This window comes from Falco naumanni, chromosome 5 (assembly GCF_017639655.2).
Source record: "Falco naumanni isolate bFalNau1 chromosome 5, bFalNau1.pat, whole genome shotgun sequence".
NCBI classification, from domain to species: Eukaryota; Metazoa; Chordata; class Aves; order Falconiformes; family Falconidae; genus Falco; species Falco naumanni.
This window is the reverse complement of record NC_054058.1, coordinates 22765122-22791073: the sequence shown is the minus strand read 5'-3', so window position 1 is coordinate 22791073 and position 25952 is coordinate 22765122. Positions and strand designations below refer to the sequence as shown.

General features: G+C 44.7%; 1 protein-coding gene across 2 annotated transcripts in view; it reads left to right on the top strand.

Annotated features, from left to right (window-relative positions):
• BPGM (bisphosphoglycerate mutase) overlaps window positions 1-25698 on the top strand; it is a 28973-nt gene extending 3275 nt beyond the window's left edge. The window contains exons 1-4 of one of the 2 annotated variants that reach the window (XM_040594014.1): window positions 7894-8018; window positions 9075-9150; window positions 11525-12180; window positions 22434-25698. In XM_040594014.1, the coding sequence (XP_040449948.1) occupies window positions 11580-12180; window positions 22434-22612 (780 nt within the window). In that variant the 5' untranslated portion in view covers window positions 7894-8018; window positions 9075-9150; window positions 11525-11579 and the 3' untranslated portion in view covers window positions 22613-25698. Of the gene's footprint in view, window positions 1-7893; window positions 8019-9074; window positions 9151-11524; window positions 12181-22433 lie in introns of those variants that run through there. The other variant, XM_040594015.1, reaches the window with a different exon arrangement.
• The last annotated feature ends 254 nt before the right edge of the window (window positions 25699-25952 follow it).

The window sequence follows — 25952 nt, the reverse complement described above, 5'->3', positions numbered from 1 at the left end:
AAACCTTCTAATCATAGAGTAGGGAGGTGGATTAATGTGGGACTGGCAAATACTTTGCTTGGTTTTCTCTAGGTCAAGCCCTGTGAAAAGAGCAGGTACTAAAACATCAATAAAGACCATACGTTCTTTGTTGTTTCTGTAGAGGAATGGGCTTTGTAATGAGGGGATAAGCAACTTAAGTTAAATAGGAAGGACACCATGGCCAGCCTCCAAATTCAGCTCATTGATGGAAGATTTGCCCATCTCAGATGTACATCCCTGTCCAATTCTGTTGGTAGGCACGGTTATCACAGGAACAAGATTTTCCTCACTCATATATACAGACTGTAGGTTTTCCAAAGCTCATCACCTTTGAGAGCAGTCTGCTATTTTTCTTGCCAAGTGGAGCTTTTGTCCTTGTGGAGAAATATTTTCATGCTCCATTTCAGGTTTCAGCAATCAGCTGTGTCTAGTTCTGACAAGAAAAGGGGTGTTTCGAATGCCTTTGGAGTAGAGGAAGGGGTATGTTTTCCATTTGTGAAACACAAAAGTGTTGAAAATATTTTCCTCATATTTGAAAAACAAACAAAATGAAGCACACGGTAAAACCAATGAGTTCATCTTGATTAGGAACAACATGAAAAATACACTGGAATCTGCAATTAGAGCTGAATAGAAATTGCTTTATAACCTGAACTTGTACACAACAGGGGAGCCAGATTGTTTTAGCTGAGTTACTCAGGTTTTGTGAATACGAGAGCAGAACCTCATGTGGTCTTTCTCCTGTCACATGGCAGGACCCGTGGGCAATATGAACATTTAGTGGGGATGTGGAAGGTCCAGTGATTCCCACAAAAGTTCGGCTTATTGTGCTTCACTAATCCATGGATCTGCAGTTATTTCGCTGTATGCTCCAGGTTTGCTGTAGGGTTGGTCAGACAGGCCTCCGCGCTCTCAGCATCTGTCATTTCCAGAAGTAATTCAGGGCACGCAGGGAGAAGTCTGTGAGCTTCAAATCGTTCTCGCAGGATGCTTCCAGCTATTATCTTGCCTGGGGACACTTGCTTGTCCTGTGACCAGAACATGCCTGTAACCCAAAGGGCTGGAAAAAGATAGTGGCCGGGTGTGGGTTGCTGCAGAAGCCAGGAAAATAAATTTGGCCTGTGTGTGCTCCCAGCTGCCCCTGTACATTAGATGTAACCCAGAAGACCAGGTAAAGTGGCTTCTTCATGTCTAAGGTTTGAAATCACCTATATCTTTAGAAGGACAAGAGACCTTGGCCAGGTAGTATCAGCTTCGTTTTATGGTATCTTCTAGAGGCATGATAACCTTCCCACTCCCCCTCCCCCCCCCCAAAAAAAAAAAAAAAAAGAAAAAATAGATAGTTTGTTACCAGAGATATGCCACTTCTGCAAATGCCTTCTTAAGAAGGGCAGGACCATACTGGCCAGGTTTTTTCCTCACAGGTCCATTGAATTGCTCTTGGCTCAGTTACTTATTTGGTATATCGCAGATGCAGATTTTGACAGGGAAGAATAATGACAGCAGTACTGAATGTTTAAACAGTTACTTGACCTTTCCAAAATGCTAAATGTTGGATAGTGCCTTGTGTCTCTGGGAAGCAGAAAAGTGTCTTTTTTGTAGTATAAAAAGGATATGCTGAATTACAGGCAAAATATTTTTCCAAGGCTCTTCTGTGGATGGCTATATCTGATGGCAATAGAGAGGAATAGACTAATTCTGAATAATAAAACAATGGAAGTCAGGCATAAAATTATTTAAATTAATGGATTCCCATCTAAGTAAAACAGGTGTGGGATGAAAATCAGAATTGAAAAGTTCTGGGAAGTTGGATATCCTGACTCCCCGTCCATGTATGATGTATTAGTCCTGGCTGCCTTTCCACTCATGCTCCTTTTTTGTTAAGGAAATGGGCAGGGGGAAGCATGAATTAACTTGTCATACACAACTATTTATTTAGCAACTTAACTCCTAAAGTTTCCTGGGAAACAATCCTGTAAAAGACAGGCTTGATTTTGTTGCTTTTTAAAGTCAGGAACAACCCCTCTGAATTCTGAGAAGAACAGCATGACTTGGTCCTTCTCTTTATATTACTTAATCATGACACATAGGATAGATTATTTTTTTTTTATATATATAGGAAGCTTATTTTTGTGCTACATTCAAAACCAAACTAAGTATCAGTCAGGCTTGGTTTGTAAACTGGTATGCTCCGAGAGAACCACGTACCATGGAAAGAAATTTAAGAAGTGCAAGACCAATTTTTGTGATTTGTAGGGTGTTTGTGAGAAAACAAACATAAGAAATACAGAGATAGCTTTGCAGACACACATCAGCAAGTTCTTAGTTAAGCCAGGGTTCATTGTAACATGGAAGTAAAAACCTTTAGAGCAGTTTTTTTGAGGTGAACCATTAAGTTTTCATAGAAAGACTTTAGTACAAGTGAACTTGAACATGTCTCCCGTGTGTGTACTGTTCTCCCCATTCTCTGCAATGACTCTGGAGTTCTCATTTTACTCTTTTCGTTATATTTGCTCAGATTCTTATGCGTTGTTACCATGCTTTAGTATCAGCACTATCCAGTCTGTTTTCTAACTAACTTATCATGCCTTGACTAGACACCACCCTGCTGCTTTCTTTTTTTCAAGAGGCCCTTTTAAATTATCTCCTCCCAGACAGTTTCTTACTGACGTCTGATGTCTGCAGTACTTTTTTTATCATGGAGAAAAAAAAGGCAGAAAATCATGAGATTTTCTTTGCTTTTGATACTGCTACAAGAAGTTAATTTGCACAGTATTGCAACGAGAAAACAGTTAAATGTCCCAAACCAAAACCTGCAATGTAAACCACTCCAAACCCACAAAATTTAAATGAACCTTGCAGATCTTAAAATTGTGTTTCGTGCTCTAGAAATGGGAAAACTTCTGGTTGTGAGAAAGGATTTGTTTTCCCAGCCATTGGCACCCTGTACAACTTTTTTTAGAATTATTTTTGGGGGCTAGAGCTATATCCATGAGGGCTCCTTCAGAACATTGTGTTCCACACACTTTTCTGTAGCATCTAGGCACCTGTTATGGTAAGGTGTTTATTTGAAGATGTCTGCATAACAGTTTTGAGAGCATAGAGAATGTAAGGTTTTTCCCATGTGTATGTTTTCAGCTTGGCATATGCAGAAATAAAACATTTTTTTTGAGTGAAGTTTTCAAACAAACACACAGAAGTCACACATTTTAATTCAGAGTAACATTAGCAGTACCTAGCTGTAGGGATTACTTAAGAAATTCTGTTCCCACTTTGAGTTTGGAATATGGTGCCTCACACAGCAGCTTCCCTCCATCTGTTTTGCATATAATGAAGGCTTTTATGTATTTTCTTCCTCTTTCTCAGTCATTTATTTGGTACTTAATGATTCAGAAAAACTTCTGCATTTACTTAAAGACTACCGCTATGATTCTGGTCACAAATGCAGGGTTAGTTTAAGTGCTTACACACTCACCTCTCTCTTTTTTTGAACAGATTTGCCCCCAAGCAATGGAGTTCAGGGTTTTTGGGTTTTGTTTTTTGTTTAACCAAAACAGTAGAATACTTTATTTGGCCTCCACATGGACTTATGCTTCTGGTTCTGACTTAATGAGAATCCACTCAGATGCATGAAGTTATATACTGCCTCCATACCCAAAAAGGATGAAAGCCCCACTGTATTTGCATATGAAAGCAGCATTGTATTAGGCACTAGTAAAACAAAAGGTGGAAAAATCCCTTCACTGAGGAGCTTAAATTGTAATTGGGTGACTAACTGTTGTGCAAAGTATGCCTCCCTGCTCTGTCAGGTGCACCCCCAGGTTTTAGGTAATAATAGGATTGGTTTAAGACATGGTGGTGTGATATATTGACAAACATGAGTAGGTGTGTGATGAAAAATTACCCATGCATAGGTATGCTTGAGCCAAGAAAATGTTGTTAACTTGTCTGGTTAATGCAAGACTCGGTGAGTGGCTCTAACAAAAAGACACAAGGAGGGCTGGTATGTCCTTGCCTGCTATGTGCTCTCTGAGTTCTGATGGAGAAGGCTTTATTCTCCTTGTATTATAGACCAAGGTTGGTGTATAGAGGTGTGTGAAGGACTTCAGGCCAACAGTACTGGGCAGTACTTCATGTAAGCTGTGGCTGTGGTCTCAAGAACAAGGAAAACAGCTGCCAGTCCATGAATACACCTTAGTTTGCTTGGGATTCAGCTAAACAAGGGAGTTTTGAGACTAGGCTTGGATGAAAAAGTGATATTGACATCTCGTGGACTGATTGAAAAAGTGAATAAAGTGGTCTTTTAAACTGGAAAAACTGAGTAAGCAGAGATGTAAAAAGAATAAGTAAGGAGGCTGAAGGCATGGATGGGTAAGGTGGCTGTGGTGTTATAAGGAAAGGTATCCCTCCTGGCTAGCACAGTCCTGCTAACAGGAAGCTTCCCAGGCCCCTGTCCACATTGCAGTTGATTGCTTGCAAGAATTAAAGTTTGTGTTTAGTTTACAAGAGAAGAGGTGACCAGTGTATTGTGGTGTGATGGGCAGGGAGATGGATGTAGCCTGAGTGATTTTATGATGTAACGGTTCCTGAGTCCTCTTGGGGAAATGATATGTTTCATCTCTCTGCATAGCGTTCTCAATACAAATTTGGCCTTGAATGAAAGTGGACCATCAGAGAAGTTGCAGAGGAATGTGAAACAACAATACCATGGATAGCAGACAGAGAAAAGACAGGACCTAGGACTTTTGTAGAAGAAAAACTGTCAAGTGTTAAAAAGGACCTGAATGGGCCTACATCCAAGAAAAAGGTGAGGATTCCTTGGGCACACATTTGGGTGGCAGAGAAAACAGGTATGCTGCTGGCAGCAACCGAAGGTGGAAAGAAGTAGGGAGAGCCTAGGAGAGGAAGGCATATTTTCATGCAGTAGAAAAACACCCAGGAGGAAGTTTGAGAGAGAAGATTTCATTAAAGAGTGTGAGGATTTGATTACAGATGTTTCTTTTGAAGATGAAATTATTAGTAGAGACAGATCAGGTATCAAATAGTTCTAAACAAAGAGCTCAGAGTCTTCTGGAAATTATAATGGGTAGGTCTGCAGTGCTCTGTGGCGAATACTTCACCTAGCTTTGAACAAAGTAACTATTCTATGAAAAAGTATATCAAGGGCATAATCAGTGAAGAACGCTCCTGTTTGCCACAGTTTTCATCAATCATTAATTTGTGTTTCTTATTTCCAGTGCTTTTTTCTTCTGTTTCTGCCTCACTTAGCTCCAGGCCTTTCTTCAGTGCAGTGCAGTTGCACTGGTGCCCCAGTGGAAGCGTATGAAAGGAGATTCCTGAACTGCTTCTGCCATAAACATTGCAGCTAAACACTACAGCCTGGAAGGGCTCCACAGCGGAGACCCTGAAAAACATAGCCCAGCTGGTCTGAGAGATAATAGCTGCCAAATGAGTGTAGCTGTCTGCAAGAAGTCAAAAACAGGGATATGGCTTCAACTCTTCCATTCTTGTGTAATTTGCAATATGAATCAAGGTCATTAGGCTGTTTTTGCCATGCCAATGAAATGGTCTTGTTCAAAGGCTACTGGAGTTAAACCCTCTGTATTTAACGGCCATGGAGATCCTGGCTTGTGTTGCTGTCTACTCATTTGTAGTTATGACTGCGTATTGACATATAATGTTTCCTTCTGTTAATTGCATTAATGATTGAAGTATAGCCAATACATAGTGCTGATACTCAGGAACAAATATTTTTCTTTCTATCTCTAGGACCTTTGGTTCTTTTCCTTGCAAAGTCAATCAACTAGTTTGCCTGTGATGCACCCATATTCAGAGCTGTACCTCTAGTATACTCATACAAGAGGAGGCAGGTCTGCCCTGACCGGAGGCAGGGTGAATGCAGGTGTGTGGTCATGCAGTGCGATGTGGGAGTGTTTCTCTTTGCCAGGTCGAGCTGATGGGTGGCAAATCAAACTCTTCTGGTACAGTGAACTTAGAAGTATACTTTGATTACATAGGCTGGACTAGCTTTGTACTGTAGGTTCTGGCTTAGACAAAGCTGATAGAGACGGAAGGTGATTGTTAACATTAAAGTTAGTGGGTAACATGAAAAGGATTATATTATATATGTAACTGTAAGCACAATTCACATCTAGTGGAAACAGTTTGCAGAAGCAGCAGATTTTATTGTGGTTCTGTACCGAGGTCAGACATAGCTCTTTTTATGCAGAAAAACATTGAAAATGTTCTCCCTGAGATGCAGAATGCTTTCCAGAGCTTCCTAAATAAGCAAGTAACAAAGTCAGTGCAGTAACCACCAAAGAGGCACAGGATGCTGCTCACTGACAGCCTGGCCACTCTTACCACTTAGCACACAGTGCTGTGGCTGAGAGCTTAGCGAAGCAGTGTTTCATCTGGCTGGTCCTGTCCCACTGACAGGTTAGGATCTAATCCCTCTAAGTGCAAAACAAAACACCCTTTCTCCTCACAGCACTTTAGAGACATTATTTTAAAACTTCTGCCCAAAATTTTCTTTAGTTTCCTTGTGTTACTTCGTCCTAGCAGAATCTGGATCCCCCATCTTTCTTTTTCATGCACTATCATTTTAACCCTTTAAAAATGGAAGATTACACCCACCCACCCCTGTGGAAAGGGTGATAGATCACATTAGGTATACATACGGTTTGTGGCCCTTTAAACTTTGCATTGTGGCTGTTCAGGGGTAAACATTTAGAGAAGAAATTGTGAGTCAGATTATGTATACAAGATGTGCTCTGCTTCTTTTTGAAAATAAAAGCAGACCTTTGGCAACAGAAGCAGCAAAGGACACCACCTTCCCACACCACTTCTTTCCATTGCTAGCGGGAGCTGTGCAGTCCCGTCCGTGGTTTTGATTACTTTGGATTGGAATGACAGGCATGAGGGTAGCTAGCACGATCATTAGGAAGACTCACGTCTATTTTTTCCCCTGCTGATTTCATTATGAGTAATGGGATTTTGGACCCTTGCTTCTCACTGAAAACAAAAGGTCCTAAAGCCAGAAGAAAAAGCGACCTCTGCCTGGAACCCCCCCCATCTGGCTGACCCTGCGCCCCCTTTCCTCACCTCCTGGGCAGGAGCGCGGGGTGCTGGATGGCAGCCCAAGGTGCCGGTGCTATGCAAGGGGGCTCTGGGCAGGGGAGCAGGAAGGATCCGGGGGGGCAGCCCAGCTCCTTCCCTGCCTCTTTCCTGGTGTGCCCAGCGAGTGAGCCGGCGTCTGGCCTGCCTCCCTCCCTGCCCCCCTGCCCGGCTGCCTCCCTCCCTGCCCCCCTGCCCGGCTGCCTCCCTCCCTGCCCCCCTGCCCGGCGGTGGGTGAGGAGGCCGTGGGGGGGAGATTCTCTGCGGGTGGACGGAGGCGCGGGGCAGCCGTGGCCCTGGAGGAGCGGAACCCACCGGTGCCTATGGCGTTAGCAGGGCCGGGGGTGGTTTCGGGAGAAGCCAGCAGCCTGGCTGCCGCCGGTCGCGCTCTGCACACGCTGCCGTGACCCCGTTTCTCCGTTTTGGCGGTGCCGGCAGAGCGGGCCGGCGTTTGCGTGTCCCGATCCACGGGGGGAACCAGCATCTCGGCTGCGATCCCTCGCAGAACGACCTGCCCTTACAGGACGGCATTCGCGGCGGGGGGCAGCGACCCCAGCATGGCCGCAGGCCCCGCGGGACCTCGAGCCCCGGGCAGAGCGGGGGGCGCGTGAGGGCCGGGCTGGCTCGGCTCGGGCCCTAGCGCGCCGCGGGCACCACGCCGCTCCTTCGCGTCACCGCCCACAGGCTCGGCTTCATTGGCTGAGGGCAGTGCTCATCCTCTGGATTAGCCAATCAGACTCCCCATCTTCGCGGGCGCGGGGACGCCGGGGCCTCAGTAAAACGCGGGGCCCGCCCCTCTCCCGGCGCGGCGGCGGTGAGCGTTTGCTGTGGTGCCGGGGGCGGGCTGCGGAGCGCGGCTGCAACCTGCTGCCGCGGTCCCTGTAAGGCAGCGCCGGTCGAGTCTTAATTCTCTGAAGCTGGGAGACGAGCGTGGGGGGAGGGTGGTTACCGGCCGTGGGGGAGGGGGTGGAGGGCCCCTGGGCTTAGGGGGGCTCCCTGCGGGGGAGCAGGTGTTGGAGCCCGCGGCGGCGGGGAGCGGTCTCTCCGGGGGGCTGTGCCGGCGCTCCGGCGGCCCGACGGAGGGGGGTTGTCGCGGCCCGGGGGGGACTCCCTGAGGCGGGGGGCGCAGCGGGCCCCGCTAGCGGCTGTCGGGACCCGGGGCTGGCTGGGTGCGTGTGTGGGCCCTTTGAGCGGGAGCGTGGCGGGCCCGGGCCCGGGGCGGGCGGCGCCGCCTGGGGGGCGGCAGCTGAGGCGCCTCGTGTGTGTGTTCGTGTGCGGGGGGCGCGGAGCGCGGCGGGCGAGTTGCGGTCCCGCTCCCGGGCAGCCTTGTGTCCCCGTGTGTGTAGGGGAGCTGCCTCTGGGTGAAGCCTCTGCGCTCCTGGGGGGCTGGGGGGCAGGCGCACCGCACAGGGACGCTGCATGGGAACGCTGAGCGGGCGAGCCTGTGCTGGTTGGAGCGAGGAGACCGGGAAAGAACTGCTTCTGGCAGCTCGACCTTAAAACTGTGCTGGGTTGAACGCTCTGCCGATGTAAGCTGTTACCCTCAGCACCTTGCTGTGTTCTGCCGCCCTGAGTTTAAGCTCTGTGTTCCTGTTCTGTGCTGGGTTCAGGTCTGTGGTCTCTATCCCCCGTGGTGTCTCAGAGGTTTTGGTAGATTTCTGCATGCTAGAGCTATGGTAATTACTGTCTAAACAAATCTCGGGGAGCAAATGATATCCTGGGGCATCTGGGAGACGAGCAGCTTTTCCCCTGCTGGGAATGCAGGAGCTGTACATTTGCATCTTTTTGGGAGAAGGAAATTGGTAGCTTTCCCAGCTCATACAAGGGGTGTGTGCTTTATTTTCTTACATCTCTGAGAGCAAATGATGGTTGGCATAACTATTTGTACTTGCGGTTTCCTTCTGAGTGAGCACTTGATGTTCATTCTCTTCCTGCAGGTAACTAGTCAAGAGTGTGTGGTGGCTTCTGTATAAAGCAGGTCTTGAGCCTCTGCTGGGATTTGCCATAGGAAAGGTGAGTGGCATTATTTCCATGTGTTGCTTTCAGGCTTTCTAGCTTAAATGCTTCCATAAGCAGACTGATATTTAAATGCTGTGACGGCCAGTCCTCTCTAAATTTGTTTTGACAGTGGTTCTGCCTAATCTTTTATATGACTGAACTAGAGTTCATGGTCCCCCGGTGATCTTAGGTCTTTGTATGAGTCTTTTGTGTTATATTTGTTGAGGTTTTTTATTGGTTTTGGCCAAAAGTACCCAGCTAAGAACTTCTACAAACAGGTGTATCACCTCTATTGTTGGGTCTTAATTAGGTTGTGTAAATTATGCAGTCTGTTCCTGTGGGTTATACAGTCAATTAATCTGAACAGTGAGGTGTCTGTGGAGTTATATCCCCATAAAAAGCTCTGTTTTGTGTAGTAGTTCATGTTGTGAACACACTGCAATTTTTAATCATATCTGTGGGATGCTGGAGGAAGATGGCTTTAGGTGGAAATGCTGTCTGATACTCCTTTTGTTTTAAGCCTCGGATCTTAAATGCTGTAGTTTATTGTATCTGATGTGACATGCCACCTGAATCCTAACAATAATTGATTTCTTCATTTAACATGAAGATTAGTGTGAGCGGAAAGTGAAATAAATGTACAAGAGATTTTTGTCTGAGATGCTCATTGTCATACAGGAAATTTAAGCCTCCTTTGCATGAAATTGCAGAAGACTTCCTTTTGTTTTTAATAACTGCCTTCTGTGTCAGACAGTAACTCCTGATATTCTGTAAAAATCCATCGGTCCTCAAAGGCCTTTTTAAGTCAGCTGTACCAGTAGTCAAAGTTAGAGCTGGGGAGGTTTTGCGTAGTGTCTTTGTGTGATGTAGACTGTTTTCAGTGGGAGTAAAAGAGAACTAAACTGCTGTTACAGTCAAGATCACATTACTGAGGCTGTTAATTCAACTTTTCTATACACTTTTTGAAAATCTGGTAAAAATGAATGCTGATACAGTGCTGGGTGCTTCCCAAAACTCAGTGGGCATAACCCATCCTACTGACTAAACTTAGGGTCACAGTGGGCCTGAATTCCAGATGCTTGGGAGTGTGATTGAAGCAGCTCCAACCGACCTGAGATGATGGGAGCTCCCATAAGCTTGTCTCTTATGGAAATGCAGTCCAGAGTTGGGTGTGCAGAAATCGGACCTCGGTCTCCCACTGTCCATGGTTTTGAGAGCACTGAATGTTCATTGGAATATACAACAGTCCTCCCAGCGCAGAGTCTTATCTTTATATTTTGATTCCTGTGCTTTGTCCGTTGCTATCTAGTCTGTGATGTCTCTGACCAGAGTGATCAGGTGGGGCTTTCAGAGTTGCAGTGCTGTGTTAGATGGACCTTTTGGGCATTACACAATCTGCTAGAAGATGTTTGACCACAGTGCAAAAGCTTGGGTGGATGGTCAAAATCCATCTCTCATTAAAGCCAATCCAGAGGTGGTGTTACTTAGTCAACAGGAGCAGAGAAGGGTGCTGTTTCACCTTCTGAATGTGTAGCTGTCTGTTAATGGGGACAGCAAATATGCCGTTTGTGCCCACTGCAAAAATAAAAGCATTAATCCCGGTGCCTGAGAATCTGGTATTCATAGACACAAGAGGGAGAAAATACACTTGAAAGTCAAGAAGGGGATGGGATCATCTGTGAGGTCACTTATGGGTTCAGTGAAATGGGGACTTGGTAGTGGTGGATTGCATCCCAGAGTAGCTATGTTGTTGCACTTGAGTGTGGAGGAATGATGGAGGAGGTGGCTTGGGGAAAAATTGGGCAGAGACTGGCATAATTACCAGGACAGGATGGGGCTGTGAGGAGTTCGTTATGCAGAGCATGATTGTGGTGACATCTCTTGAGGAAAACTAGTAAGATTCTGTGTATTGCCAGTTCCAATTCTGTGGTCTTCCTCTCCACTTGCTCTGGCTGCTGTTTGTGCCTGCACTCACTTAGAGCCAGTGTGGATCTGGGCAGCTCATAACAAGCTTGGGCTTCATGTCTCACCTCTAAGCTCACCAGTGAGAGCCGCTTCTCTCGTTGGGAGCCCCTGATGTTGAGTGTGGCTTTGTTTGAGCACTTGAGATAAATCTGTAGGCCAGAACAGCTTGTACAAATCTGCGACTCATCAGTTGGTTAAGTGGGCTAGTTGCAACAAGCTGGGTGGAGGATGGTGCAAAATTTTCCTCCCACCTGGGGGTGGAAAGGAATTCAAAGTCAGGAGACCTCAAAGGTAAAAACATACTCAGCAGACACTTGTTTCTTTGTTTTGATTTTGATAGTTGTCTACTCTTTGCTGCCATATTACTACTTGTAATGCGTTATCTGTGAGATGTTTGATATATCTATCTCATGTCTCTGTCCAGATGCATCATTATTAGATGCCAGACCTGTTGTCATCTGTGCTAAGTTGCAACCAAGATGGCTAAGTACAGACTTGTTCTCCTAAGACATGGGGAAGGAGCCTGGAACAAGGAGAATCGCTTCTGCAGCTGGGTGGACCAGAAGCTGAGCAGTGATGGGATAAAGGAAGCTCAGAACTGTGGCAAACACCTTAAAGCTCTGGGCTTTGAGTTTGACCTCGTCTTCACGTCTGTACTCAGCCGCTCCATCCAGACTGCATGGCTTATCCTGGAAGAGATGGGCCAAGAATGGGTGCCCATTCAGAGTTCCTGGCGACTTAATGAGCGTCACTATGGCGCACTGATTGGTCTCAACAGAGCAGAAATGGCTCTGAATCATGGGGAGGAGCAAGTGAGAATGTGGAGGAGAAGCTATGATGTTACCCCACCTCCCATAACAGAATCTCATCCTTACTATGAAGAGATATACAATGATCGCCGGTATAAATGCAGTGATGTCTCTCAGGATAATCTCCCAAAGGCTGAAAGTCTAAAAGATGTGCTTGATAGACTCCTTCCATATTGGAATGAAAAGATAGTGCCAGAACTGAAAAGTGGCAAAATGATCCTTATCTCTGCTCATGGTAACAGCAGCAGGGCACTGCTGAAGCATGTGGAAGGTAAGGGTCTTCCTTTCAGCTGTCCTCTCTTCTGCTTACACAACTACTTAGAGCTTTGCATCTTGTTCTGTAGTGTATATTATTATCTGGGCAATATAACACAATGTTTTTGGTCTCCAAGGAGAAAGTAAAGTTGGCCTGTTGGAACAGGAATCAAACTGGGGGATGTGGAAGGAGGAGAGAATTTCTTAGAATGTAAAGAAGAGAGCCAGATGCTTTCACCTTGTTTCTCACTGCTTATTTTAGATTGGTGTATTCTAACTTTGTGGTTGGTCTAGATATCCAAGAATAGTTAGAGCCTGAAGAGTCTTTGTCTTTATTCAGCTGCTTTGTCAGAAGGGTTGAAGTCATAATCTGTTCATTAAACAAGCATTGCTATAATGCAGTGGAATAAATTGCTTGTCTTGGTTTGTGAAAGACATTCTTGAGTGTTACTGTGGTGGGTGACTTCTGAGGCTTTATTCCTGATAGTTCTTTACTTTAAAAAGCTGCTGTGGCAGGGAGTTCTGCAGAGAGTAGGGACTTGCAAAAGCTTATGCAAATGTTGTATTTCCCAATATAGAAAATGCCTACCATTAAACAGTTAAGTTGGTGGCTTAGTATAAGGTTGCTTTGTTTGGGACTTGAAAAGGCTTTAAGTCATTGCTAGATTCTTCCCCCCCCTGCCTCTCCTGTAGTGACATAGCTTCTAGTTTAGGTTATCCTAAACTGGAAGATGGACTATATTAATTTCTTTGTCTGTGAGTAGAGTAGAATTTAGTGATTATACATGTATGAATGCAGCCTACTAGAGTTGTGGTTGCAAGTATGCACAGACTGAATTGTGTCCACTCACTTTCAGTTGTCAGACTCTGGTGTGTGTCTCTACAGCTCTGACTCTACTGAGCACTTTTTGTGTTCAGGCATGCAGGGACAGTCAGGATAGCTGATGCTTTCGCAGGAGTCAGAAGTCCAGGGAATATGCATGTACAAGTGTCCTGAGCTACAGAGGCAGTGAATTCTGGGGTACAGATCTCTGCTTGGATGAAGGAGGAAGGCTGGTTCAGCCAGTTCCACTGATGTAGTCAGAGTGCTTGTACATGCTACATGAAATGATAATTTCCAAAGGAAATAGGGGCAGGGGCATCTGCAGCCATGATGTTTTCATATCTCTGTGAAATGCATGCCACGCTCCCAGCTCCCCCCCTACCCCAAGAATGGAACCAGTTCCATGAAACCATGCTGGCCAAGCCCTGTGTGGGTGAAATGCTGCAAGTTCATTACAGCTTCAGCTGAAACCATGGGTCGCTTGTACAGGCACACATGAAAGCTGGAGCTGACAGCATCAGTAACTGGTAAAGGTTACTTTAAAACTTAGTGTGGCTGGACTCCTTGTTGCATTGAGATCAGAGAGAACAGTGTATGTTAGAGCAGTTGCAAAGCTTGTCTTTGGGATTATGTTAGGTATAACTCTTCAAGGGCTATCCACACCCTCCACCACAGTAAAATAGACCTGTCTCCCTTGTCTGTCCTACCTTGTCCTCCTGGCACATGCTTACATAGGGAGGTGTGAGGAATCCTTGGCAGAGGATGTAGGTCTGTTGACCAAGGGTTGTCCATCAGCTATCCAAACTCCACACAGGATAAACTGCCAGATATATGCTGGCTTTGCTGCCCTTCATGCAGTGAAAATTTGGATTGCTGCAGAGCTGGCCTGAAAGGGTGGCATGAACAGAGCTTTAAGACTTCTGTTACTGCAACCTGCTCTTCCCCTGCCCCCCCACCAGAGCTCCAGCCTGCATCTGGCTGGATCTAAGAGGTTCCTTGTCTGCATTGCTGACTGTCTCCCTTTCTCTCCTGAAAGGTTGTGAGCTGCTCTTGAAGACTTGCTGGAGCTGAATCTGATTTAACAGTGCTTAAAGTTTGTCAGTCTGCTGTATTTATAACACCCACTGTGAGGTGGACTTTGGCTTTGTGGACTTTTTCTAACAAGCTTAGTGTCCTGCACGTGAGTGGAAGTTTCTTAGGCCTCTCTATCTTAGCTGGAGCCGTGGTTTTTGGCATTTAGAAAGTGGGCTTCACATGCCTCAAGCAGCAATCCTACATGGCTGCTTGGATGTCTTAATCATAGTGGTAACTTAATCTTGGGATATGTAGCTTGGAAACTTTAAATGGCAGTAAATATGAGTGTTTTCATTGTTTGATCTGTTGAAACAATTCTGCTTGTTTCAGTGTGAAATTTAGTGTCTTTTCTGAAAGACTTCAGAGTATCCTTGAAGTTACTATTTCAAGGATTTTTTTTTTTGGAGGAGGCCTGCAGATCCTCCGAATCTGGATGTTTTCAGTGTTGTGAGTAATTGGAAAAGAGCTTGAAATGTGGATCTGACTTCTGCTTGCACATAAAAATGATCAGAGCAACAAAATGTCAGGCCAACAAGGGTTTGACTGTGGGTTTGAATTTTGTTCTCATTTTCTCAGTGCTCAGAGTGGAACTCATTAAGGTGTATGATATGTCTGTAGGATCTGTCATGGTTTGCATGTGAGGACTTAAAGTTAAACCCCAGCAGTCTTTCTGAAAACAGCATTTAACACAAGGTGGCCCATACTCTTTGTATGCAGTTGGAGTACAGAAACAGCAGGTTCTCTGAGAGCTTGCTCTTCTGTCCTGGTGGGCTAAGTAGCATTTCTCCAGGGTGCTGCTGAAGATCTCAGTGTTGTGAGCTATTGGTGTCTGGTGGGGATACTGGGCTGTGGCCCTTGTAGGTAATTCCTATTTATTTGATAAATGCCACCAAGGACAAGTGTGGCTGTTTTGTGCAATCCTGTCAGATCCAACGTTGGCATAAATTTTTTAAGTCTTTGTAACTGAGCTTGTCTAGTCTTTTCTGAGCACTTATTCTTTGTATCACCTTCAGGTGATGTATGTAATGATCATAGGATTGCTTGGGTTAGAAGGGGCCTTGAAGATAATTTAGTTCCAACCCCTGTGCTGTGGGCAGGGACACCTTCCACTAGACCAGGTTGTTCAAAGTCCTGACCAACCTGGCCTCAAACACTTCCAGGGATAGGACATCCACAGGTTCTCTGGGCAACCCATTCCTGTGTCTCATCACCCTTACAGTAAGGAACTTCTTCCTAATATCTGATCTAAATCCACCCTCTTTTAGTTTAAAACCATCACCCCTTGTCATGTTGCTGTGGGCCCTGCTAAAAAGTCTGTCCCTATCTTTCTTATAAACCCCCTTGAAGTATTAAAAGGGCATCACTGGTACAGCTAAAAATTGGCAGAGTAAGAGGACAGTTCTTATGTGGTTAGGATTGGAAAGGCTCTCTAAAAGTAACACTTTCTTCTCAGGCAGCAGTCTTGTGCTTGCTGGTGGAAGTGTCTTGTCATAACTTAGCAACAGTTTTGTTCTGTGCGACGTGTTGGTATGGCCCATGACCTGTAACTCAGGTCTTCAGGCAGGCTGTATTTTTTTTTTTCATGGTATACAGTCTCTGATGCATTTAAAAAGTGATGGCAAGAAGATACTAGTGAGGAGGGTATCTAAAGTAATGATGTGAGACTCGTTTGATGAAATTTACTTTGGATGCTGAAACATCATACTGGTTATGAAAGCATCAGTTGCAAAAATCTGCTAAATAAGAGTCCTAGATGCACAGGATCTATTTACAGGTGATTTTTCTCAATTGTTTGAAGGAGGAATAGTTTTATCTAATAACTGACACTTCAGATTGAGACCCTTTTAGCAATGTCCCATTGTGAAGACAACAATAGTTGTGATCAGCTGCCTGTTCCTGTTGAAGTACTAATTGGAGACCAAGTCTAATGGACTAATTTACCCAGTGACTGGCAGAAGGATTGATAGGTTGCCTCAACTTCTTTCTTCCCTCCTGACTGTTTAACTCTGAGGACTTGAGGCATTAAGTACCTCAAGACAGGGTCTTGTGGAAGGCCTGAATCTAGAACATCTTCCCTGTTGAAAGGTTGCCATCTCTTGGTTATGGTGTGGTCACTAAGCCTTGTCATGCTCTGGGTAAAAAAAAAAAAAAGTGGAGGGGAGGAGTTACCTGGTTTCTTGAAGATGCAGATGTTGCACCCATTGGGCTTGTTTGGTGGTCAGAGAGCTGAGACACATCTCTGGAACTGGGCTTGCAGGCACACTGTGGCAATTGGGGAGGCCCGATGCTGGTGTCACCAGCTGGTGAGCAGGGAGAGCAGTGTCCTTGGGACTTTACTCTTTTGCGTTACTGTGAGTGTGATACTTGTGCAGTTACAGTATTCCAGTAGTTTACATGCTAGAGCTACACATTGTGAGTCCTAGTGTCTGAGGGCAGTTACAGAAACCAGCTCGAGCTCTAACGACTTGCTGCTGTTGAAATGAGATGGCCTTGCACTCCCTGTCATTCGTCACAGTCTTCGCTCTGTGATTCTGCTTATTTCTTGTGAGCTTGTGGGGCCTTTTTGCAAGTTAACTTTGCCTGTAAACTGGCAAGAAACAGCAAGGAGTGGGTAGTTCTTTGTCACATTGGTTGTTTGAATCAGCTCAGGGAAAAGGGTGGCAGGTGCCTGGTGCTAGTGCAAAAGGGCTGAAACTGCCTGACAAGGACCTGCAGCTGGGGCAGAATGTGAGTTGTTAGTGATGAGTTTCCATAAGCTTGGGCTTGAGGAACTGTCAACGGTGCTTCAGGCAGAGATGAGGACCTTTTACCATAGCTCTGTCCAAGGACTGTATGTATGCTGGAAGACTCTGGAGTTGCATGCTTGGAGAAGTCAGTTTGTCACAGTGTTGCCTTGAGTTCCTGGTGGTGGTAGCGCAGCCTGGATCCCTACGCAAGACTTCTGGGACTTTCTCGCCTTATGCCTTAGTTGCCAGCTAGTGATGATGGCTGAAAGAGGCATGAGACTTGCTACCTATTTAATCTTGGACTGCTTGAGGAGTTTAAGGCAGGCTGTGTTTCTCTACTGCATGGGAATGATAGGCTCATGGTTTGCTTTCCTACTGTCTCATATTGACTGTGGTCATTACTGAGGCCATCCCAAAGTCAGACTGTGATCAGGAGTTGTTTTTGTAATGATGTAATGTTGGGTCTGGCTGAGATGGAGTTAATTTTCACCATAGCAGCCCTCATAGTGCTGTGCTTTGTATTGGTAGCTAGAAAGGTATTGACAATACACCAGTGTTCTAGCTACTGCTAAGCAGTGCTTGCACAACCTCAAGGCTGTCTCCAACATTCCTCTCCCAGTACGTTGGGGTGGGTGAGGTCTTGAGAGGGGACATAGCCAGACAGCTGACCCAAACTGACCAAAGGAATATTCCACACTGTATGACATCTGCTCAGCAATGAAAGCTAAGACAAAGGAGGAGAGGCAGTATTTGTTGTTACAATGTTTGTCTTCTGGAGCAACTCTACTAGGTATACTGAAGCCCTAATTCCCAGGAGGTGGTTGGGACACTGCCTGCTGATGGGAAGTAAAGAATGAATTTTTTGTTTTCCTTTGCTTCCATGCCTGGCCTTTGCTCATGCTTTATTAAACTGCTTTTTTTTTTGACCCATGAGGTTTTTTTCCATCTTACTTTCTCTCTTCCTGCCCTGCTGAGGGGAGGAGTGATAGACTGGCTTGGTGGACACCTTGTGTCCAGCCAAGGTCAACCCACCACAGTCCTTCTTGGTGTGTTGACCTTGGGTGGATGCCAGGTGCCCACCTATCTGCTCTCTCATTGCCTTCCTCAGCAGGACAGGGGTAGAGCAAGTGGGTTGGGGCAGTCCCAAGCACAAATACAGGCTGGGCAGAGAATGGATTGAGAGCAGCCCTGAGGAGGACTTGGATGTTGATGGACAGGAAGCTCAACATGACCCAGCAATGTGTGCTTGCAGCCCAGAGAGCCAACTGTATCCTGGGCCACATCAAAAGTGTGGCCAACAGACAGAGAGGGAATTCTCCCCCTCTATTCTACTCTCATGAGTCCTCACCTGGAGTACTGTGTTCAGCTCTGAGGCCTCCAACGTAAGGACATGGACCTGTTGGAGTGAGTCCAGAGGAGGGCCATGAAGATGATCAGAGGGCTGGAACACCTCTCCTGTGAAGACAGGCTGAGAGAATTGGGATTATTCAGCCCGGAAAAGAGAAGGCTCTGGGGATACCTTCCAGTACCTAAAGGGGGCCTACAGGAAAGCTGGAGAGGGACTTTTTACAAGGGCCTGTAGTGATAGGATGTGGGGGAATGGCTTTAAGCTGAAAGATTAAAGGAAGAAATTAAATTCTTCTACTATGAGGCACTGGAACAGGTTGCCCAGAGAAGCTGTGGATGCCCCATCCCTGGAAGTGCTCAAGGCCAGGTTGGATGGGGCTCTGAGCAACCTGGTCTAGTGGAAGCTGTCCCCACCGTGGCAGGGGGTTGGAACTAGATGATCTCTAAGGTCCCTTCTAAACCAAATGATTCTATTGCAGAGGTGCTACCACCATCACTGATAGGCTCTGCCTTGGCTAGCAGCAGGTCCGTCTTGGAGCTGTCTGGCATCGGCCCTATCGGACATAGGGGAAGCTTTTAGCAGCTTCTCACAGAGCCACCCCTGCAGCCCCCTGCTACCAAAACCTTGCCGTGTAAACCCAATAGAGACATAAAAAGTCTTGGCAGCCATAAGGGTGAAACAAATGTAGATAATATGCTGCTGTCATGGTGGTAGCCTGCCTGTCGTGTTTATTTTTCCTTAAAATGTGCACAGTGAGATAACTTTCTGTAAAGATTAATTGCCAGATTCTAACACTGTGCCTACTTCCCTCCTTTACCCTGCTGAAGCTAGGTCTTCTGTCAGCCTGCAGGGAGGGCAGGATCTGGCCTTGAATATTTATTAGGCTAAAGCTTCAGTATTTTCATTAAACTTGTGAGAAGGATGCTATGACCCGATTTGGATCTCAATTACAAAGCACCAGTTCTAGAAGAAGCCCATTGTGGCTGAATTTATGCATATGATCTTGCGTGTTTTGTTGGATGAATCATCTGGCCTCAAGTGTAGCTGACCTGCAGGGGAGGAGGGGTATAGCTATCCTCAATAGCTGTTGTGTTTTCTGTGTTGCTCTGACCATATGAATAGAAGGAAGGAACTTGGTAAGAACAAGGGAGAGGGAGGGAGAAGCTGAGCCAGCCCTTGTAGAAGTTGGCTGTAAGGCCTCAGAATGAAGCCCAGTGGGGTCTGCCACCATATGATTTCCCGGGGTGCAATTATTTCAAAGAATCTCATGGGCTACTAGCTAAAGGTCAGTTCTTAAGCTTTGCAGAGATATTACATATCTTTGTGTGTTTGATCACCCAGTTCAGTTAAACGGAGCATAAGTGAGCTGGGGAAGAATTCTGAATGTGATTTTTGAAAGATCTTTTTTGTAATAAGTGTAGTTCCAAATTCTTGTCATGTTTGTATGCCGAACTGCCTCCTTCTACACAGCTGCTTTAAGAAACAATGTTTAACAGGTGCTCACGAGGGAGAAGGTAGATGGTGTCCACTTGAGGAATGTAGTTGCCCAGTCAGCATTTTATCTGGGTTCCTGAGGAAGATATTCCAAGTACTTCAGTAATGTCTGTGGGTTCTTACGGCTTTAAGTAAGTAGGACCTTAATTTTAAACTTTATTGGGGAAAGACTGCTTCCAGCCACACAGTACCCTTCAGCAGTGCCGAGACCCAGGCCTTCAGTATTATGCTGGGAGCAAGACTGTTGCTGCTTCAATGGTCTTATTTCCCATTGCACCTTGTAGTCAGCAGTTGAGTCCTTTCCCTGATTTTTACCCTTCTTCCCTGTGAGATAAGATGGGGTTGTGACACAGGCCAGCTCAGATGAACTGTGAGAAAAGGTCACCTGGCTATAGTTGCAGCACATGAAGTAACTGGATAGCAGTTAGCTCGCACTTGCAATGGTTGGAGTGTAAGATGGGATTTCTTTGCTGTCCTCCCGGCCTGCTGGATCGGGAGTATTCTGTGTGCATTTTACCTGCAACTGAAGAGCTTGTGTGACAAGCTGGATCAGCTTCTTGCTTCCTGAAGAACAAGTACAGTAACAGTGCTGAAATAAAGCAACAGTATGCTATTGTTTCTTTAGGATTTTCATTTGACTTCACTGTGTATTTCTAGCCTCCTGGCTGTGAGGCAACACTTCCATATGAGGAAAAATCCTGAGGAGAAAGCCAACATGCTTGCTACAACTTGTTTATCCCAGACTGCAGTGTTTGGCTTTGTAAATCAATACTAGTTGACATTGGTGTGGTCACTTTGTGTTCTGTAAAAACAGTAAAATGTATTTCTGAATCCATGTAGCTACAGCTAGTTTTGTTTAATCCATCTTTAGAGGAAACCTTTAAATATCCTGGCTCCTGACCACATTGTGTGGTTCACCTAAATTCTCCTGCGTGACTTCATCTGCTTTGTGTATATCTGAATGGTTTAGTTTGGGAGACTGCATTTGAGAGGTGGGCAGACCGCTTCCCAGGGCCAGATTCTCTGTGAATACATGGTGATGAGTATGTGTTCAATGTGTTTAAGAATCCTTGAAAGAAGAGCTCAGGCAGCTTGGCTGCTTGTTTTGCAAACTGAAGTCCTTGAGAATGGTGCTTGTGCTTGGTAAATGGGCTCAGTATTTTTCCCATCAATTTCTGTTTGGTTTTAAAATCTCAGATGCCCCTTGAGTGCTTTTCTGTAGGTCTGTGATACTGCTGCCTACACCAGGTGAATTATTTATCCCTTATATACAGAGAGTGCTTAAACTGGCAGAGTATGACTGTTATTAAATGGAGTGGTGGCTCAGTATGTAACAAGGTGTAAGCTGCTTGCAAGGGTTTGTCTGTTTCTCTTGCCTCACGCCCTTCTGAAATTAATGGCTAATGTGCAGCTGAACTGAGAGCTTAGCCTAATCAAAAGAAGAATAGGTCACTGCAAAACTTGCATGCTTGTATAGTCTCTGGGCAGGGACATAAAATGATTCTTACCTCATGATTCGTTCTGTTTTTTTCTGACCTGTTGTCATCCCACTGTTGCCAAGTGCTTTGACTTAGTGGGTTTTCCTGTTCATATGTTGGCTCTGTTTTTCTACTTAATGTGAAAATCACTGGTAAATTTGCACCCATATGTTCTGCAAACCATCTGTTTTGTCAGCTGCTCAAGAGGATGTTTTCTTCTTGCACCTTGGTCTCGTTTATATGGTGTCATCATTTTAGAAGCTTGATTGTGTGCATTTTCTGAGCATGAATTACTTGAAGCTGTCCTGCTTCACAACAGCAGGCTGCTGCTGTGACCTCAGTGTTTCTAAAAAGGGGAGAAAAAAGAAATATTGACATTCCCAATGATGCTAGCTTTCTCTTGCCTGGAATTTTTTGAGGAATAATATCTTTGCAGTCACTGCTTTTTACTGCAACTGTTTAGACCTTGTGTGGAAACTACTAGGAGGTTTGATCTCAACATTCACTCGGATGTTTTTGACTTTTGTTTTTTTAACAAACACACCCAAACCCAAACAAAAAAACCTCAAACACCCCCACCCCCCCCACACCCCCCAAACTAGCAGTTTCACTGAGATTAAAATAAATTTTCTCCCCAGGTACACATTTTAGTGAAGTGGAAAAATACAGGAAAGTGCTCCAAGTTGACCATCTCCCGTCTTTCCTTCCCCTCTCCCTCATTTGAAAGAGGAAGTTATCCTGTATCTAGTAATTCTGAGAATAGTACTGTAGGTAATATGCTATAAACTTGCTTTTGAGAAACCAGGTGTGGGCAAACAGTGATCCTTACACCAGGAGAATTACAGTGATTTTTAAGACTACTTGTGTGAGAAGCTTTAAGAGAAAAATTAACCTTGGTATCCTGCCTTTTTAAAGAGGCTGTTTGTATTGGTTGCTTAGCAGAGGTTGTTTCATGTTGGAGTAGCATGTGTGGACTCTAGTCCTCTTACGATTCATGAGTTGGGAAGATATGGAGAAGAACCAGTGTTCTCAATGTCCTATATTAAAGGAAACATAGTCTCCGAAACAGTCTCCCTGTTTATTTCACATGTATAGACTGGAAAAGGAAGAAACTGTCTTCACCTTGGTGGGAATTCCCTCCTTTAGCTGTTCCTAAAACACTAACCAAGCTGTGGTCTAGCTGTGAATTGACCCTTCAGTGGCTGGTGGTGTTGATGGTGGCATGTCCTTGGCTGTTTTAAGACTGGATAATCTCAGAAATAAGGCTGAGCTACGTAGGCAGTTAGGAAGCTGTTCACCAGGTGTAACTTCTTTTTTCTTTGGCAGGCATCTCCGATGAGGACATCATCAATGTTACTCTCCCCACTGGTGTGCCTATACTTCTTGAACTTGATGAGGATCTGCACCCTCTGGGCCCTCACCAGTTTCTGGGTGATCAAGAAGCTATCCAAGCTGCCATCAAAAAAGTGGAAGATCAAGGGAAAGTAAAATCTGCTGAGAAGTAAAACCCCACTAACACAGCTGTTCTTAGTGTGGTAATAAGTGATGATTTATGTATGACTGCTAGGTTGCTCTGTGTGAAAGTCTCAATTTCAAGCACTAAATAATTGGAAGAGGCAGTTGTTGAGTCTCGGTCTCTGCCTTTCAAAAACTGGAATTTAGATCTCAGCATGAGGTTATGGATAACTGAAAAAGGAAATCAAGAGATCGTTCAGGATGGAAACTTGCAGGGCAGTTTGCCCCAGATCTAGGATTGAGGGTGGCCCAATACAGAAAAAAAGGATTGTTATTGGTATCTACCAGTAATCAGTCTTAAATCTGTTAAGGGGAAAAGCACCAGTTTACTGGATTGTCCAGGCTGTTGTAGGCACTAAAACTTTCTCACAGATTTTTATCACTTGTTAAGTTACCCAGTATGATTATTCTGTGTCAGTGGCCATGACAGTTTGTTCTGGATGAAGTTCCTTTGGCCTTTCAGAACACTTCCAGCTGTACAACTTTGCCTTTGTTATTTTGAGTCTTCCAAGGCCAGTTCATGGTCCAGAGGAGAATTTTTGTAGAGACGTTCAGACTTATAGTTACTATAGTTGTCTTTTGTTACACTATAGTCCAGTTTTTAAGGAATCTGGAAGCAAGCCCTTTTCCTCCACCATCTTCGCAAAGCCTAGCATGACTGCATTTTGTTGGCTTGCAACAACAGGCTTTAACTCAGACTTTAGTCCACAAACTAAGCACAAAGGTTTCCTGCTCAATGTTTAAGTTATCACTTAGCTCTTAGTGAGTGACCTGAATAGCTTTGAAACACTTGACACATACTAGAGGTTTGATCATCTTAGTCAAGTTAAAATAATTCCTGCTTACCTCGGTAAAACTGGATATAGGAAAATCCCCCTCTAAGCTTTCCTGAGTTGCAAAGATCTCTTGATAAGTATGTTCCACAGTAATAGTACTGTGGCATTCTTTGTATCAATTTCTCCAGAGGGCTGGAAGAGATGTATAAAGTATTTGAGAAGTGGGTGCAGCTTATTCAGCCATTACCCTGGTAGAGGAAGGATATTGTGCCATGCCTGAAAGTATTCTCCGATAAAACTCCTCTCACAATCACAGCTTGATTCCAGCTGATTCTATTGCTGTTGTGTTTGGCACTGAATTTGAACAGTTCACACTATGGTTGGGTCTAGTGTAGCATGTATGCCAATTTGGTGTTCTCTTTGTACACAAGCACCAGGATGATTCCACTTTTGAAGACTTGCTCTAATCCTACTTGCAAATACAAAACTGTTACTTGAATGTAGATCTGACCTAGTGTCTCAGCGCCTGAGGATTTGGATTCTGACCTCAGTTACCAACATGGGTGGCACTTGGTATGTACTGTTTGAGCTGAATGTGTTCTCAGCATGGCCCAGCTACAAATCTCGAGAAATTGATGAGAATTCCCTTGGTATGATGACAGTATTAACTTCTAAAATCCTAGAGTAGCTGCTTCTTTGCAGGGAGCAGCATTGAAGCTGACTTCATAGGTGTGAGAGGATTTTTTTTTTTTTTTTTCCTTTGAGGAGAGCAGTGTGACAGTGTGCTGTGCCCCTGACTGTCTCCTTGCTACATGGAGCTATCGGACTTTCCTGGTCTGATGCTGACTTGCATTACTGAAGCACATACTCCAAAAAAGGCTTCATGTTAGATGGTAGTTTCTTTCTCTTGCATGGATGATGTTTGGGGTTTCGTTTTGGTTTTGTGCCCCTTGCTGTAGAAACAAAGTAACATATTTCTTTTCAACATAAAGCTGGTAGCTTTCCTCTTGCTTTGTACAAGCCAGGATATTTTGGGTTTTTTTTTGTTTGTTTGTTTTTTGTTCTCTGAAATACTATTAGTAGCTTCCCTGCTACTCTATTTGATATTGACTTCTTTCTGGGGCTTTAGTTTTCTGTGTGTAGAGTAACTCTAAATCTTAGTTAATACTTTACAAGTCAGTGTAATGGAATTAGATTGCTGATCAGCAAATGTTCAGCTGACAGTGCCCTGAGGAGGGCCACTGGCACTCAAGTTGATTAGGTTCTTCCCCAAATATTCAATAATGTGTGAAGTTCAGTTTCAAGTAAGTTACTGTAGTCTTGTTCACAAGGCAAGCAGAGCCACCTGTTGTCAGCAGGAGCTTCATGCATCCAGATGTGTGGGCTTACAGGCCTTGGCTATCAGTGTCCATAACCCTTTTGGCATTGTGTTACTGTAGCATAGAACTTGTTCAGGTCTTGAGATACAGCTGGAATATACTTGGAAACAGACCCAGCTGAACTGGGAGATATGCTCTCTCCTCCCCTTCTCTTAGAGAATTCATGATCTTTTTGTGGATGGGATGTCGATGGATTCTGGGGAATGGAAAGGTGTACGAGTGAATGTAGAGAGCATTATTTCTTACTGCACCTGTGTGGATGAAATTGACTGAAAACGGCCTTTCAAAGTGTCATGGACAGTAAGAAAAGAACACAATGTGATTTTTTTTCAGGTAGCACTGTTTTTACAGTGCTGCTTGAGACATGAGTAGTGACAGTGCCCTGGGAAGCTTGACTTAATTTGCTTTGGTTGTGTCTCCAAAGCGATGACAGGATTTTACATGCATACCTGGCAGCAATACCACCTCACAAAAGTACCAAATGGAACCAACTGGAGATTTCATTGTGTTCTTCACGATTATTTTAACACCTTACAATGTTTGCTTCTGAATAGCCTTCTAATTAAATTCCTGATTCAAAAAACATGTATATTGAAGAACAGAAATGAACTTTCATCACCAGTGGCATGAGGATGCCTGATCTTCAGGCATAGCTACATTAGATGGAGAAATGAGAAACTTGCTGGTGGCTTTAGAGATCAGTGGTTGGAAAACATTTTCCCCATATGCCTCGAAGTCCTATAAGGTAACCAGTGTTCTCACAGTTGACATTATGGGTGTGGTTGATCTGGTTTGTTTATGCATTTTTAACTTGTGGTTCAGTAGCAGTAATAGCTCTAGAATCCTCTTGAAAACCTCTGTAAATATGGTGGAGCTGGCAGGTTTTCTATAACTCAATAAATTCACCTGAAATAAATTTAACTTGGTGTCAGTCTTTTTTTCCTTCTATTCCTTTCTTCTTTGTCTCCTTCCCAGAGTTGATGGGTAATAAAACTGACCTTCAGGGTTCCAGAACTCAAGCAGTTCTTGATCCTATATCATGTGGCCAGTTGGGTTAAAATAATCTTAGAGCAAACTTGAAGCAGTCTCTACCTGTAAAGAAGTTGGACTGGAGGGGATTACTTAATTGTCTGAAACTATGGGGGTATTTTCATAGGAACAACAAATTAAATGGG